The following is a 15,691-nucleotide window of genomic DNA, read 5'->3' as shown; positions in this document are numbered from 1 at the left end:
TCTCGCTGCCTGCAACTCTCTTCTTCTGCCACTACCTGGCTGGCTAAATCCTACTCACTCTTCAGGTCTTTAGTTCATCACTCCTTGTTCTGTAAAACCTTTCCTGGTGGTTCAGAGCAGGTTCTGAGTACCTGTTTTACTTTGCTGGGTTCCTCCTTTTTTGAACTTCAGTTGCAGAGTTGAGTTAATCAAATCCATGGCTCATTACACTTATCACTGTCTGTGCAAGACCCTTCTCGTCTTCTTGTTTTAATACCCAATTTCCACTTCAATTACCTTCCCTATTATTAATACATACCCCAAAGTGATATGTATACACACACACTCCCCCTTAAAAATGCATATCCTTGAGCTGGGGTTGTGGTTCAGTGGTGAGCGCTTGCCTAGCATATGTGAGGCACTGAGTTCAATCCTCAGCACCGCACATACCGCATATAAATAAAATGAATAAAATAAAGGTCCATCAACATCTAAAAAAATAAAAAAAAATTTAAAAATGCATATCCTTATAAAATGTTTTCAAATTTATACAAATGCTTGGTGTTATAATTTTCATTCTTATTTTTTCAGTCATACTTTATCCAAGTAACTGTTTATAAATCTATTCTTGCTTTGAACTGCTTTACAGTATTAGTTTGTATAATCATCACTTTAAACTTATACTTTTACCCAGTGATGGCCATTCTACATTGCTACCAATGCCCCATTAACACAGATTATGCCAAGATGAACAACCTTGAATGTGCCTATTTGTGATCCTGTAGTAAGATTTTCTGGTGTGTGTATATGTGTATATATTAACTCTGGTTCAAAGAGACTGAACATTATATTATGGAGTGGGGAATATGTGTGTGTATATGATCTCCATACTAAAGAGGACATATGTAGACTAATTTTCACCAAATACTGCTAGAATTTTTCTTTGCTGTAGTACTAGGGATTGAACCCAGGGCCTTGCACATGCTAGGCAAGTGCTCTACCACTGAGCTACATCCTCAGACCTTGCTAGATTGCTTTTAACTTGTATTCCTCTGGTTAAGAGACTGAACATTAATTCCTACTGTTGTTAGCCAACCAATTTTCTCTTTCCATAAAATGCCAACTGTATCTTCTGCCCATTTTCTTTTTTTTGTATTTTTCCTCTTACTGATTTGTAGCTCCTTGAAAATGTCCTTTGTATTATTTTTATATACCTCAATTACACTATCAATCACACTGTTCTGTTATTGTTGATCTGTCTGTTTCCCCAAGTACTCCATAAGCTCCCTGAAAAAAGATAGATCCTCCAATTTAATCCTTTGAGCCTAGCCTGTGGTAGGAGTGCAATGAATATTTACTGTATTGGTAAAGGGGTAGATGAACTGTTGACTGAGAACCAGGATCTAAGGAGTGACCTCCTTTAATAGTGACTATGTCATGTTCATCTGTCTAACCCCCAAATCCCCTGGGCTCCTTCAATACCTAGTACAGGACAACCTGGCACAAGATAGGTATTCAAGATTATTGAATGAATGAATAAACTAAAGAGAGAAACAAAGGAGCTTAATTTGTTCTGGCTATTTCTTCAGCCTAGAACCCCCTACCCAATCATGATAAGAGAAAATAAATACTAATGTTTACTGCTCTTAGCAGGTGCTAAGTTTTATGCTAAATACTTCATGAGCATTATTTCATCTGTTCCTCCCAACAATGCCACAAGATAGGTATCATTATTATCCCATGTCACAGAAACTGTAGCTTGTAGAAGTCAAGTCACTAACCGAGATAATGAGTTGTAGATCCCATTAATTCCAGGTAAACCAAGTTTAAATCTGATACTTTTAAACACTATCCTACGTCATACTGCCTCCCTGATTCCCCTGTTCTTTGAGGCTTACCTACAATAAACTATTTAGGTTCTAAGAGCTGGACCATGTCTTATGACAGCATTTGATTTTCAAGGATGTCAGGCTGGAAGCTAAAGAGCATCCCAGTATTTTCTACCAATACTTTTACCTACCGCTTCTTGGCAATTTCATTCTGTCGCTTCACCTTCTCTTCCTCAAATTCTCGGATGTTGCGGACACCAATCTCCCGACAAAATTCTTCAAATACCTCATCCTCTACCTGAAGGGAGAAGCCAGAGAGTATGGAGGTTCTCTTGGTCAGAGTCTGCTTCAAATCCCAGTCCTGCCCTGACACACATGCTGGTATGGCTCACCCTCTACCAACCTGGTTCATCTTCTCTTTTAAGTCTTTCATTTCCCTCTCTCGGCTCTGAATAATCCTCTTGATATCATTAATTCGAGGCCCGAAGTTGGCCAGCTCACTCTCCAGCTTGGACTTTTCCTAGAGGTAATGGGTTGAAAAATAAGAGACCAGACTCCTTGGAGGACAAGAGCTACCCTGACTACACTGGCTTAACAGTCAGGAAGGGCAAGCTCTCCACACCCTGAGAAAACCTGATTTTGCACCACTGCCCTAGTCAAATCCCATCATCTCTTGCTGGAGCCACCACATGACTTCTTTCCTGGCCTCCTATTAACCAGCTTCAATCCATAGGACTAGGCAACACAGTAAACACCTTTAACTATAGGTCCACAATCGCTTATCTATAGATACCCTAGAACTACGTATGTCCTACAAGTCAGATCTTTTTTTAGAGAAAGGTAAAAATTCTTTTTTATTCTCATACATGCACATGTAATTGTGCATATACACACTACATATTGTATTACACCTCCAGAGTAAGCTGGGGAAGAACCCAATAATCGAAAAACACGTGAAAATACCTAGAACAGTGCCACCACCTACAGGGACTGAAATTCCTATGGCCCACTTTTAATTCACTTTTAGAAGTTCAAAAATTTATTGAATGAATATGCTAATAATGGCCATCTAACATGAACTGAGCACATACTAGTCTAAGCGCTTTATAGGTATAAACTTCTTCCATCTTTGTAAGGACCCTATAAAGTAGATATTAATTCCTATTTTATAGATAAAGATGAAAAAACTGACACTGTGTATCTTGCTGAATGTTATACACATAGCTGAGCCAAGATCTGAACCCCTGGCTGTCTGACACTGTGCTATGCTTGGTTCTCTGGAACATTCTGGGAGGAAAGGAACAAGTTCCCCACCTCCAGAGAAACCTGGACTAGGAAAATGAGGAGGACCTTTGGAAAACAGGGCTAAAGGCCAGGCCCTACCTGGAGATTTAGTGCCAGATGTCGTGTCTTGGTCTGTTCTAGGTCGCTCTGTGAGTACTTGAGTCGCATCTGCAATCCATGGGCCTGAGACTGCACCTGACGCAGCTCTGCCTCTTTCCGCTTTGCCTTCATTTGCTCCTGAAGAGGACAAGGAAGGTCTACATAGTAAGAAGGCAGTCAATACGGGGAGCTTGGAACCTCTACTCCTAGGGACTACAGGTGCCCATGGCTTACTTTCAGCTCCTCTGTCAACCGCTCCTTCTTCTCTTTCAACTTGTCTACTGCTTTCTCATCCCAGCGCCGTGCCTTCGCTTTCAGGTCACTGGCTCCACCAGAGATGACTCCTGACTTCTGGAACAGGGTCCCATCCAGTGCAACTGTCTATACACAGTATAAAGAAAGAAGGAAAAACTAAACAGGAATCTCCATTACTAAAGCGGTTCAGCTCCAACCTGGGTAAGGGAATCAATACCTTGTGACGCTGATGGCCTCCAAAGGCAATGCGGCGGGCATCTTCTACATTGTCACAGACAAGGGCATTGCCACAAGCATACTGCAGGGCTTTTTTGATGTGAGGTGGCTCATAGCGAATCACATCAATCACTAGCTTGGCCCCTTTCAGTTCCCGGAGTTTTTCATCTGTAGGTTTCACCTGTGTAAAGAAGCTCAATAAGTGGCACAACACGGAGGCCCAAGAGGAAGAGCCCTCGAATACTGCCCTGACCCCATTCTCACAAGCCTCACCTCCAGGTAGTCAAGAGGCAAGAAGGTCTCTGGCTCCCCACGCTGCTCCTTGATATACTGAATACAATCCCGGCCTGTCTTTTCTGAGTCTACAATAATGGCATCCATGTTCTTGCCCAAAACCTTGGTCACAGCAATCTGATACTTCTTTTGTGTGGGCTGGCAGAGGTCAATGAGGCGGCCATACTAAGTGGAAAAGGAGGAAAAAAAAATTGAAGCATGAGGCTTTTGGGAGCTGGTGTAGTAATCTCAATTACCAGCTCAGAAAGGGCAGGCTAGAATCTCTATCAGAAACAATCCACATAACTATACTCCCTACTGGTCAAACTAGCCAGCTAGTTCTACATCTGTGTAACCCTACTTTATGTGAACAGGAATGGACTGAGGGGGGTACTTGCAAGACTAGTGCTGTCTACAATCTAGAGCTGCACAGTAGCCAATCCTAATGTTCCTCCCAAAGATGAAAACATTTGGGTTAAGAGGGAAGCAAAGGTATGAATACATAGGTTACATAATGTAGGAAAACCAATATTACATTAATACCTCAAAAGAGGCTTAGTGAAAGAGATGACATATAGTTCTAAACACCTAAAAGAGCAAAGCTACAGGTTCTCCAAGACTATTCCTGCTTTTAGAAACTTACAAGAATGAATGGAAGGCTACAAACCTGAGCAGCCTCATCCAGGAGACATTTACACATGATATGATGATAGACTAGATTAATTATTAATGAATGACTGAAGAGTATTCTAGTAACATGCCAGTTTCTTTTGACTCATGATTGTTCTGGTATAACGGATTTGTACTCAAACACCAGTGTGGACTATGATACTGAGAAACATTTAGAGCTGGGTGCAGGGTGCATTCCTGTAATCCCGGGGAGGCTAAGGCAGGAAGATTATAAGTTCGAGGCCAACCTCAGCAACTTAGCAAGGCTCTAAACAACTTGGCGGGACCCTGTCTCAAAAACAGGTTGGGGATGTGGTCCAGTGTTTAAGCACCCCCTGGTTCAATCCCTGATACCTAAATAATAAATAAACAAATAAGTAGGACTGGGGATGTAGCTCAGGAGTGTCCCTTCTTTCAATGTGAACTACTAAAAAAAAAAAAAAAAAGAGAGAGAGAGAGAAATAAAGAAAAAAGAAATATACATTTAGTCCTAGTCTCCAGTTCTTGACACACATAGCTCCAAAAACAAGAGTGACAACAGATCACTGGTCATTCCTACATAGGTTTAATATGGAAGTTAGTCACTAGAAAGACCAAGGCAAGATTAGAAGGTTGAGACCTTCAGCCCTACCCCACTCATAACCTCTGTTGTGGAAGATGGGCCAAAGATTGAGTTGGGATCAGCAATGGCTAATAAAGTGATCAATCCTGCCTATGTAAGAGGCCTCCATAAAAGCCCAAAAGTTCTGTGTTCAGAAACTTCTAGAAAAAAAAAAAAAAAGAAACTTCTAGATATCTGAACAAGAGGTGGTCCCTGGAGAATGGTGTGCATGGTGAGAGCATAGAAACTCCATGACCTGGGCTAGAATGTAGCTCAGTGGCAAAGCACTTGCCTCACATTCACAGAGCCCTGGGTTTTATCCCCAGTTCCAAAAAAGAAAAGAAAAAAAGAAACTACATGATTCAGCTCTCATACTTTACCCTATACATCACTTCCATCTGGCTATTCATCTGTATCCTTTGTAAAATTGTTTATAATAAATGGGTATCCCTAAGTGTCTCCCTGAGTTCTATGAGCTGCCCTAGCAAATGAGTCAAATCCAAGAGGAGGGTCGTGGGAAGCCTATTTATAACAGGTCAGTCAGAACCACAGATCACAACCTACCACTTGCAATTGACATCTGAAGTGAGAGGCAGTCCTGTCAGACTGAACCCTTAACGTGGGATCTGACACTACATAGACAAGTGTCAGAACTGAACTGAATTACTGAACACCCGGCTGGTGTCTAGAGAACTGCTTGGTGTGTGGGGAAAAAACCCAAACATCTGGTATCAAAAGTAAAGTGCTGTATTAACTGTGGGAGAGTAAGAAAAGCACCATGGTATTTTTCTGTCTCACAGAGGAATAGAATCCCCATCCTATGGAAAAAAGCCTATTATGGCTCCCAAACAACAATGACTCAAGGAAATCAAAGTCTGAATTCAAAATTACCTTTCCAAAAATCACTTTTACCATTTCACAGATCACTGCAACCCAGGCATTATGTCAAATATGTTATATACATTATATCAAACTTTCATAAGCACCAAGCAAAATAAATCTCTTTTACCTTACAACATAAATCTCTTTTGACCTTACATCATCCCTGACCAAAATCAAGCATGGTTTCCTAAGAACCATCAGATAAAGGATAAGATCTTCAAGGCCAAGGACTGACTCTGATTCATACTTATCTCCCCAGCAGTACCCAGAGGAATGATCATGAAATATTCGTAGAACTAAACTAAGTTAAACTCAGGGACAGGATAATTTAGAGGGGTACTACTCAGGGAACATGGGAACACGGAATTTGGTGAAAGAGGCCAAGATATCTGATAAAGTTCGGGGTGTCCCTAAAAGCTAATGGGCTCTCATGAAAATAGAAAGAGAACAGTGGAGTAGTGGAAGGGGACAGAGGGGGAGGAAGGAGGGATAGGAGAGAATAAAATTAACCAAATTATGCCATGTGCTTGTATGAACATAACACCATAAATTTCACTTTTATGCAAAATTGTAGTGTACCAATTAAAGAAAAAACAATAAATAAATAAAGCTAACAGGCTTGGTATATGTCAAGGGAGGCCATATGGAAGATGTAATTAGTATGGTGAAGAGAACATAAGCTTAAGCATCAGGACAAATTGGGTTTGAATTGCAGTTTTTCCACTTATAAGCTGGGCTTCTTTGGACCAATCTCTCTGAGTCTCAATTTCCCCAACTATAAAAATAAGATTAGCAACCCTGTCCTCACAGGGTTGTTGGGAAAACCATAATAGTGGGTATGAATAAGTGCTCAGTAAGACTCCCTTTTCCTGTCTTACCACAGAGCCAGGGTAAAGGCGCTTGATGCTTTCCATTATCTCTGCCTTTCGCTGCTGACGGCTGCTCTCCTGGCGGTCTATGCGTGCATCCCCCAACTGCTCCATCACCTGGTTCAGCTCCTTATTGATCTCATCTATTCGCCTCTTGGCCATCTCCACCTCCTCAGTCAGTTCTCCCTCTAGCTTCTTCTGCTCCTCTAGGGATTGCCTACAAAATGACAGAACATAGAAGTTAACCCTGGCTGGTGGGATAATGTTCCTGACTGAGGGATTCAGTGGTCCTGCCTAAAAAGGGACAGGGCAGGACAGGAGTAGAAGGAAGGGGGAAAGGCTGCTGAGCCACATACTTGCTAGTAGTGATGTATTCCTCCAGCTTCTCAATCCGCTTCTGATTCTCTTCAATCTCCCGCAGCTTCTGCTTGATCTTGGCCTAGGTAACAAGTAAATTCTATCACCAGGGCCTGAGGCAGTTAACTCCAAGACCACAGGGGCTTACTTACACTCTCTATGTGCCCACTCATCCAAGAGTCCAAGACAACTTGTCATTAATGCAGGAGGCCTACTAAAAAGGAGACACACAGATGGTGTCTAGTTTGGTTTGCTAACTGACAAAGGCCTCCCAGGGCTCTAGAACCTCTCACAGGTGTTGTCCTTACTCCAGGCTTCCTCGCCAATCAGAGGGTCAAACCCAGGCAAAGTAAGCTTCACAGGCCTTTCTGAACCTGTTTTCTCATTTGTAAAATGTAGATAACTTCGATTTCATAAAATATATGTCAAGCATTTAAAACAGGGTAACTACTATATAAGTGCTTAACAGAATGCCTAGAACATTTCAGGTTCTTGGGGCAATATGACAACTTTCTATCATCTTCATCGACATTAGAAAAATAGTAAGTATACGTGGTAAGAGAGTTATCAGTGTGAGCTTTAGAGCTAGACAGCCCAAGTTCATACTCTGGTTCTGCTGCTTAATAATTATATGAACTCAGACAATTACTTCACCTCTGTGCTATAGTTTCCTTATTTGGAAAGTGTGGATAATAGTAACCATCCCATAAAGGTAGTCATAAATGAAGAATTAAATAAGTGAATATATGTAAAGAATGGTACCTCTCACACAATAAATAAAGTACTCAATAGATGTTAGCTACTGCCATTATTGTTAAGACTATCAGGGGTGGGGTTGTGGCTCAGCGGTAGAGCACTCAACTGGTATGTGTGAGGCCCTGGGTTCGATCCTCAGCACCACATAAAAATAAATAAAGGTATTGTGTCCAGCTACACCTAAAAAATAAATATTAAAAAAAAAAGACTATCATTATTTTCTTTTCTAGGGACCATCATTCCTAATCTTTTTGTGTGCTGAGGATTGAACCTATGGCCTTGTACTTGCTAAGCATGCACTCTGCCACTGAGCTATATCCCAGTCCCCAGACATAGTCTTATAACTTCTGCCAACCTCTGTTTCTACTTTCTTCCGCTCTTCCAGATCCAAACGGTCCTGGTCAGCTTTCTGGTCTCTATTGAACTTCTCCAGCTCCTGGGCTAAAGTGGCTGCTCTCTTGCTGGCTTCTTCTTTCAGCCGGTGGTATTTCTTTACCTGTGTAGGGACAGAAATGAGGACAAGAATGTCGAAGTCAGCCCAGGTCAGCCCAGCAATCGCCTGTCAATCAACTGCTTCCAAGGCCTACCTGATTCTCCTCCAGGGTCAAGTCTCTGCCCTGACTCTGACTCTCCTCTTCCATCCGTTCTTCAAACTCCTGCCGGGCCTTCTCCACAGACAGCATCTCCTTCTCCAGTTCATCCATGTCACCTTTACGCTTTTTATAGTGCTTCTGAGCATTCTGCAGAGACTTCTTAGCTGCTTCCAGCTTCTTGATTTTGTGGGAGGTATTCTCCTTGGCTTTGATGTACTGAGGTCGCTTCTGATTTAGCTCTGAGTCCTTCTCCCTTTTGTCAGAGAGAAAGGGGACAATCAGCACTGTGGAAGAAGGGAGGAGTCCCAGGCTTTCTACTTAAAGAAAGGGGGGGCTGAGCTCCCCAGCTAGTCCCAGCTAATGTAATGCCCCATGGATCTTCAAAAAAGGGGCAGTCGAACTACTACCTGGAATTACAGCTTCAGCCTTATGTTCTAGACCTTCAGAGTCAAGAGGCAGCCTAGCCACCTACCTCTTCTTTCTCCTGTATTGCCTCCTTGTGTTCAGCTGCAAAGCTACCACCTCTGCTCCAACCTCATGCCAAGCCAAACCCCTCACTAACAACTTCCAAGAATACCCTGTGTTTACTGAGTTGTCCCTCATCTGATCTAACCATTTCAAATGCCTGTTTATGCTCCTAGCTTCAGTTTTCCTCTTCCAGGACAGTCTTCTTGGCCATTTCAATTGCTGGGTCTTTATTGCTTCTTCTCATCTGACAAGGCCACCACCCCTATCAAGTTCTCCCTCATCTGAGAACCTGTCTATTCACAGCCTAAGTACTTAAATATTTTATCTGTCTTAAATGCAGGTCAAGAAATGTGCCTGGTTCTGGTCAAAGTAAGTCAAGAAGATAAACTAGTATAGGCACTGGACTCTAGGCTCAAAGGAGCCCTAGAGAATAGCACAGCCTCTTGGTTTCCCACAAATTGCAGGACCAAGTCTGCTTCTTACTTGATCTCCTTCTCGATCTGCTGCTGCTCCCGCATCATTTTGCCCAGCTCCTTCTTCTTCTCCTTCAGCTCATCCTCTACCTTGTCCATTCGCTTCTTGTCTTTCTCAATCTCTTTGTTCTTTGAGGCCAGTTCCTTGTTGAGTTTCTCGATTTCTACTTCATTATGATAAAGCTTAAAGAGTTGCAGCTGTACCTGGGCTCGTACCACCTCATCTTTCAGGCGCTGGTAGCGGTCCGCCTGTGCAAATGGGAACGGGGACAGGGGTGCCTCGGTAAGGCACTGGCTCCATTTAGGTCCCTCAGAATTAAGAGGCAAACTGGCAACCTACCTCTTCTTTTTCCTGTTTGGCCTCCTTGCGTTCAGCTGCAATGTTTTTCTTGCGATGGTAATTAAATTGTGTGTCTTCTTCAGCCTTCACCATTTCCTTCTTTCGCTTATCATACTCCTGGGCCAGCTCCCCAGAGCGACTGATCTCTTCAAATAGAGCTGTCCTCTCTTTGGGGTTCTTCATGGCAATAGATTCCACAGCACCCTATAAAGGTTAAAACACTCTCCCATTTATACCCTAGCTAACTGTTTTCCCTGCTCACTCCCTCTCATTCATTCATTAAAAAAAAAAAGTCCACTCTCCCCAAATATGGCCACATTCCACACTGGGCTTTGAGGACACGTTTTCTGCTTTTGAGGAGCACAGGGAGCAGAAGAGACAGACACAAAGATAACAGTGTGTTATGAACACTGATAGAAGCAAAACAGAAAAAGGACTAAATGATGCTTGGAGGGTAGAAGAGTAGTAAGGATGCCTATCTTGGAAAGGCTTTCCAAGTGTGATATTCAAGCTGAATTTTTCTTTTTTAAAAAAGTGAATATGCAATTTATTTACATTTTTCAAAAGCACATATTAAACATTACCTGCTCTTGAACACAACATTGTCCTAGTACAGCTTTTTATCTCCAATAGAAATACAAATAAAAGAAATGGATTTTATAATAATAGCCTATACTCCTGGAGAAAAGGATTAATTCTGGGCAAAGATTGATAAAGCTCATCTTCCTAAACCAACCTGACCTTAGTCCCCAGGATTCTTCCAAGCTGAATTTGGAAGATGGGAAAAAACTAACCAAGAAAATAAGAGGGAGCTGGGGGTATAGCTCAGAAGTATGGCACTTGCCAAGCATTTGTGAGTCCCTGGATAAATTCCTAGCACAGGAAGGGATGGAGGGAGAAAATTAAGAGAAAAAAAAAGGTTATTTCATGTGAAAGAAAATTAATATGCAAAGGCCAACAGGGCAAAGATAGCAGGTGAATTGGGGGACCTACAAATGGTTTAATTAGGCTGGAGTACCAAGGTTCGAGGGAAAGAGTATTGGCAGCTAAGGCCAATAAGGTGGCCAGCAAGAACCAAATGATAGTGCTTCCTGAACGACAAACTTAGAAGTATGAATTTTCATCTAAGGCAATCATTCTCAAATTTTTGTAGGCATCATAATACACTGGAGAGCTTGGTAAAACACGAACTGCTGTGTCCCATCCCATAGTCTCTTCAGTCAAAAGGTCTAGAATGGGGCCTGAGAATGTTCATTTGTAACACATTCCCTGGTGGTGCTGATATTGCTGGTCTGGGGACTATAATTTGAGAACCACCACCATAATACAAGAAGAAATCACTGAATTTTTTTTTTTTTTTTTTTTTTTTTTTTTGGTACCAGGGATTGAACCCAGAGGCGCTTTAACCACTGGGCCACATCCTCAGCCTTTTTTATAATTTTTTTTTTTTTTTAGAGACAGGGTCTCACTGAGTTACTTAGGGCCTTGCTAAGTTGCCAAGGCTGGCTTTGAACTCAAAATCCTCCTGCCTTAGCCTCCCAAGCCACTGGGATTACAGGCATCTGCCACAGTGCCCAGCACTGAAATGCTTTAAGGGGAAAAAAAGGAGAGAAATAGATTTGTGTCCTCATAAGAAGAACCTGACCTAGGGGATGAACTGGAAGGGGTTGGAAAGGAATCAGGAAGCCCAGTAAAAAAGGTGCTACATTAATTCAGGATAGAAATGATGAAGCAGACCCAGCAGAGATGGGACAGGGGCTAACAAAAAGCAGACAGCCCATAACTATTTAAAATGCCCACCTGAAAGACGAGGAAGTTACGAGCTTTGATGAGAATGCCCAATTTCTCTAATTCCTCACTGTACTCATGTAGCTGGACCACTTTGTTGTTGATCTTGTATTCAGAAGAACCTCCTATAAGACAATGCACGAGTTGGTGAGGATCAGGATGTCCTCCTATCCCACCAACTAGTCTTGCCACTTCCTAGGATCCAAAGACAGTTTTATGACCAGCCTTACCCACCTACAATGACACGAGCAAAGGTGCGATCCTCAGCACCCTCCTCAGAGTAGACCATGCTGACAAAGGCCCGGTTGGCAGCTGGTTTGCCCACAGGTGCTCCATGGATCAGGTCCCGCAGGGTCTTTACCCTCAGGTTGCTGGTTTTTTCACCCAGCACAAAGCTGATAGCATCCATGAGATTTGACTTACCTAAGGGAGGAAGGGAAAAATGGAGGAGGGAAAGTCAGGAAGAAAGGGGAGAAGAAATGGTATAAAGGAGACACTGAGAGGAAAAGAAATGTCCTAATTAATTTCTTTTCAGATAATAGGAGAGACTACTCCTTTGCCCTCATAAAAACTGGGCCCAACCAAAGCTCTGAGTCAAAGATAAGAAAAACAGTTCCCTTGCAGTTATTATTTATAGCAGCCAGAAACTAGAATACCACCTATCAAAAGTAACAATTTATTCATAAAATGGATTATACTAACAACCCTTAATAATATGGGCAAATGCACACTATAGGAAAAACAAGCAAGACATAAAACTCTATCATTTGATCTCACCAATGTGAAAAAAACAAAAAATGTGTTGGAGAATGGAAATAAAAGAGATTTTTAAAAATGGGCATGGAATTTCAGTGTTGCAAAATGAAAAAATTCTGGAGATCTGCTGCACAAGAAAGTAAATATATTTAACACTACTTAAAAGTAGTTAATTTGGTAATTTTTTTGTTACTTTACCATTTTTTCTTAAAAGGGCATGTTCCAGTTACTGTACAAGAAGCACACAGCATGAGCTATGAGGTATCATCAAAAATACTTAATCTAAACAAGCCTTTAGACTTATATCCATTTCTTTTTTTTGTTTTGCAAATGTTTTATTTTTTTCATTTTTTGTTTTAATTAGTTATACATGACAGTAGAATGCATTTATGCACTCTGATATAGCATACATAGGTGGGATATAATTTCTCATTTTTCTGAGTGTATATGTTGCAAAATCATATTGGTCATGTAGTCACATATATACATACAGTAATAATGTCTGTTTCATTCTACTATCTTTCCTATCCCCACATCCCCTCCCCTTCCCTCCCCTCCCCTCCCTTCACTTTCCTCTACCTAATCCAAAGTAATGCTTTTCTTCCCTAGTGGTCCCCGCCTTATTATGAATTAGCATCTGCATATTAGAGAAAACATTTGGCCTTTGGTTTTATGGGATTGGCTTATTTCGCTTAGCATGATATTCTCCAACTCTAACCATTTACTGGCAAATGCCATAATTTCACTCTCCTCTAAAGTTGAGTAATATTCCATTGAGTATATATACCACATTTTCTTTATCCATTCATCTATTGAAGGACACCTAGGGTGGTTCCATAGTCTGGCTATTGTGAATTGAGCTGCTATAAACATTGATGTGGCTGCATCACTATAGTATGCAGATTTTAAGTCCTTTGTGTATAAACCAAGGAGTGGAATAGCTGGGTCAAATGGTGGTTCCATTCCCAGTTTTCTGAGGAATCGCCATACTGCTTTCCATAGTGGTTGCAGACCAATTTGCAGTCCCACTAGCAATGTATGAGTATACCTTTTTCACCACATCCTCACCAACATTTATTGTTGCCTATATTCCTGATGATTGCCATTCTGACAGGAGTGAGATAAAATCTTAGAGTAGTTTTGATTTGCATTTCTCTAATTGCTAGAGACATTGAACACTTTTTTACATATTTGTTGATCAATTGTATGACTTCTGTGAAGTGTTCAGTTCCTCAGCCCATTTAATGATTGGGTTATTTGTTTTTTTTAGTGTTAAGTTTTTGGAGTTCTTTATATATCCTAGAGATTAATGCTTTATCGGAGGTGCATATGGTAACGATTTTCTCTGAATCTGTAGGCTCTCTCCTCACATTATTGTTTCCTTTGCTGAGAAGCTTTTTAATTTGAATCCATCCCATTTATTGATTCTTGATTTTACTTCTTGTGCTTTAATAGTCTTGTTAAGGAAGTCAGATCCTAGGCCAATGCGGTAAAGATTTGGGCCTATTTTTTTCTTCTATTAGGTGCAGGGTCTCTGTTCCAGTGCCTATGTCTTTGATCCACTTTGAGTTGATTTTTGTGCAGGGTGAGAGAGAGAGGTTTAATTTCATTTTGCTACATATGGATTTCCAGTTTTGCCAGAACCATTTGTTGAATAGCCTATCTTTTCTCCAGTGAATGTTTTTAGCACCCTTGTCTAGTATGAGATAACCGTATTTATGTGGATTTGTCTCTTGTCCTCTATTCTGAACCACTGGTTTACAAGTCTATTTTGGTGCCACTACTATGCCGTTTTTGTTACTACAGCTCTGTAGTATAGTTTAAGGTCTGGTACTGTGATGCCTCCTGCTTCACTTTTCTTGCTAAGGATTGCTTTAGCTATTTGGGGTCTCTTGTTTTTCCAAATAAATTTCATGATTGCTTTTTCTATTTCTATGAAGAATGTCAGCGGGATTTTAATAGGAATTGCATTAAATCTGTATAACGCTTTTGGTAGTATGGCCATTTTGACAATATTAATTCTGCCTATTCAGGAGCATGGGAGATCCTTCCATCTTCTTAGGTTTTCTTCAATTACTTTCTTTAGTGTTCTGTAGTTTTCATTGTAGAGGTCTTTCACCTCCTTTGTTAGATTGATTCCCAGGGTTTTTTTTTTTTTTTTTTTTTTTTTTTTTGAGGCTATTGCGAATGGAGTAGTTTTCCTAATTTCTCTTTCACATTTATCACTGATGTACATAAATAAGTTTCACTTATGGGTGTTGATTTTATATCCTGCTACTTTGTTGAATTCATTTATTAGTTCTAGAAGTTTTCTGGTGGAATTTTTTGGATCTTCTAGATATAGAATCATGTCATCAGCAAATAGTGATAGTTTGAGTTCATCTTTAACTATTTGTATCCCTTTAATTTCTTTGTCTAATTGCTCTGGCTAGAGTTAAAGGATGATGTTGAATAGAAGTGGTGAAAGAAGACATCCTTGTCTTGTTCCAGTTTTTAGCAGGAATACTTTCAATTTGTCTCCATTTAGAATTATGCTGGCCTTGGATTTACCATAGATAGCTTTTACAATATTGAGGTATGTTTCTACTATCCCTAGCTTTTCTAGTGTTTTGAACATGAAGGTGTGCTGAATTCTGTCAAATGCTTTTTCTGCATCTATTGAGATGATCATATGATTCTTGTTTTTAAGTCTATTAGTATGATGAATTACATTATTGATTTCCATATGTTGAACCAACCTTGCATCCCTGGGATGAATCCCACTTGCATACTTATATTCATTTCTAAGAAATACAACAGAGGAACCTGGTAAATGATACCATGAGGAAATTTTAGGACAAACAGATTGTGAGATATTTTACAAGACAATTGCCCTGGTCCTTTCAAAAAGTCAATGTCTGCATAGGGATATACCTGAAGTAGAGTGCTTGCCTAGCATGCACAAGGCCCTGAGCACCAGACCCAGACACACAGACAGACAGACAGACACACACACACACACACACACACACACACACACACAAGTCAATGTCTAGGGTTGGGGTTGTGGCTCAGTGGTAGAGCGCTTGCCTAGCATGCGAGTCACTAGGTTCAATTCTCAGCACACATATAAATAAAATAAAGGTCCACTGACAACTAAAAAAATATTTTAAAAAGTCAATGTCTAAAAAGAAGAGTTGAGAGAACCATTCTAGAACGTAATCA

At 40.8% G+C, this 15,691-nt stretch overlaps 1 protein-coding gene across 5 annotated transcripts in view; it reads right to left on the bottom strand.

Annotated features, from left to right (window-relative positions):
- Smc1a (structural maintenance of chromosomes 1A) overlaps positions 1–15,691 on the bottom strand; it is a 56,590-nt gene that overhangs the window by 37,227 nt on the left and 3,672 nt on the right. For all 5 annotated transcript variants that reach the window (XR_006853434.2, XM_046452614.2, XM_046452616.2 and 2 more), the window contains exons 2-15: positions 11,966–12,154; positions 11,744–11,856; positions 9,944–10,147; positions 9,614–9,852; positions 8,657–8,915; positions 8,425–8,565; positions 7,313–7,395; positions 6,966–7,173; positions 3,936–4,121; positions 3,664–3,843; positions 3,426–3,572; positions 3,192–3,329; positions 2,212–2,328; positions 2,000–2,106 (exon numbers count right to left, since the gene is read on the bottom strand). Coding sequence is in view for 4 of the 5 variants with exons in the window: in XM_046452614.2 (XP_046308570.1) it covers positions 2,000–2,106; positions 2,212–2,328; positions 3,192–3,329; positions 3,426–3,572; positions 3,664–3,843; positions 3,936–4,121; positions 6,966–7,173; positions 7,313–7,395; positions 8,425–8,565; positions 8,657–8,915; positions 9,614–9,852; positions 9,944–10,147; positions 11,744–11,856; positions 11,966–12,154 (2,311 nt within the window). In the remaining variant the exon portion in view is untranslated. The remainder of the gene's footprint in view (positions 1–1,999; positions 2,107–2,211; positions 2,329–3,191; positions 3,330–3,425; positions 3,573–3,663; positions 3,844–3,935; positions 4,122–6,965; positions 7,174–7,312; positions 7,396–8,424; positions 8,566–8,656; positions 8,916–9,613; positions 9,853–9,943; positions 10,148–11,743; positions 11,857–11,965; positions 12,155–15,691) is intronic.

The sequence above is a fragment of the Marmota monax genome, unplaced genomic scaffold, assembly GCF_021218885.2.
Source record: "Marmota monax isolate L192 unplaced genomic scaffold, Marmota_monax_Labrador192_F-V1.1 WCK01_AAM20220418_F8-fsc00223, whole genome shotgun sequence".
NCBI classification, from domain to species: Eukaryota; Metazoa; Chordata; class Mammalia; order Rodentia; family Sciuridae; genus Marmota; species Marmota monax.
The sequence above is the reverse complement of the archived record's forward strand: the minus strand, read 5'-3'. Positions and strand labels throughout refer to the sequence as shown.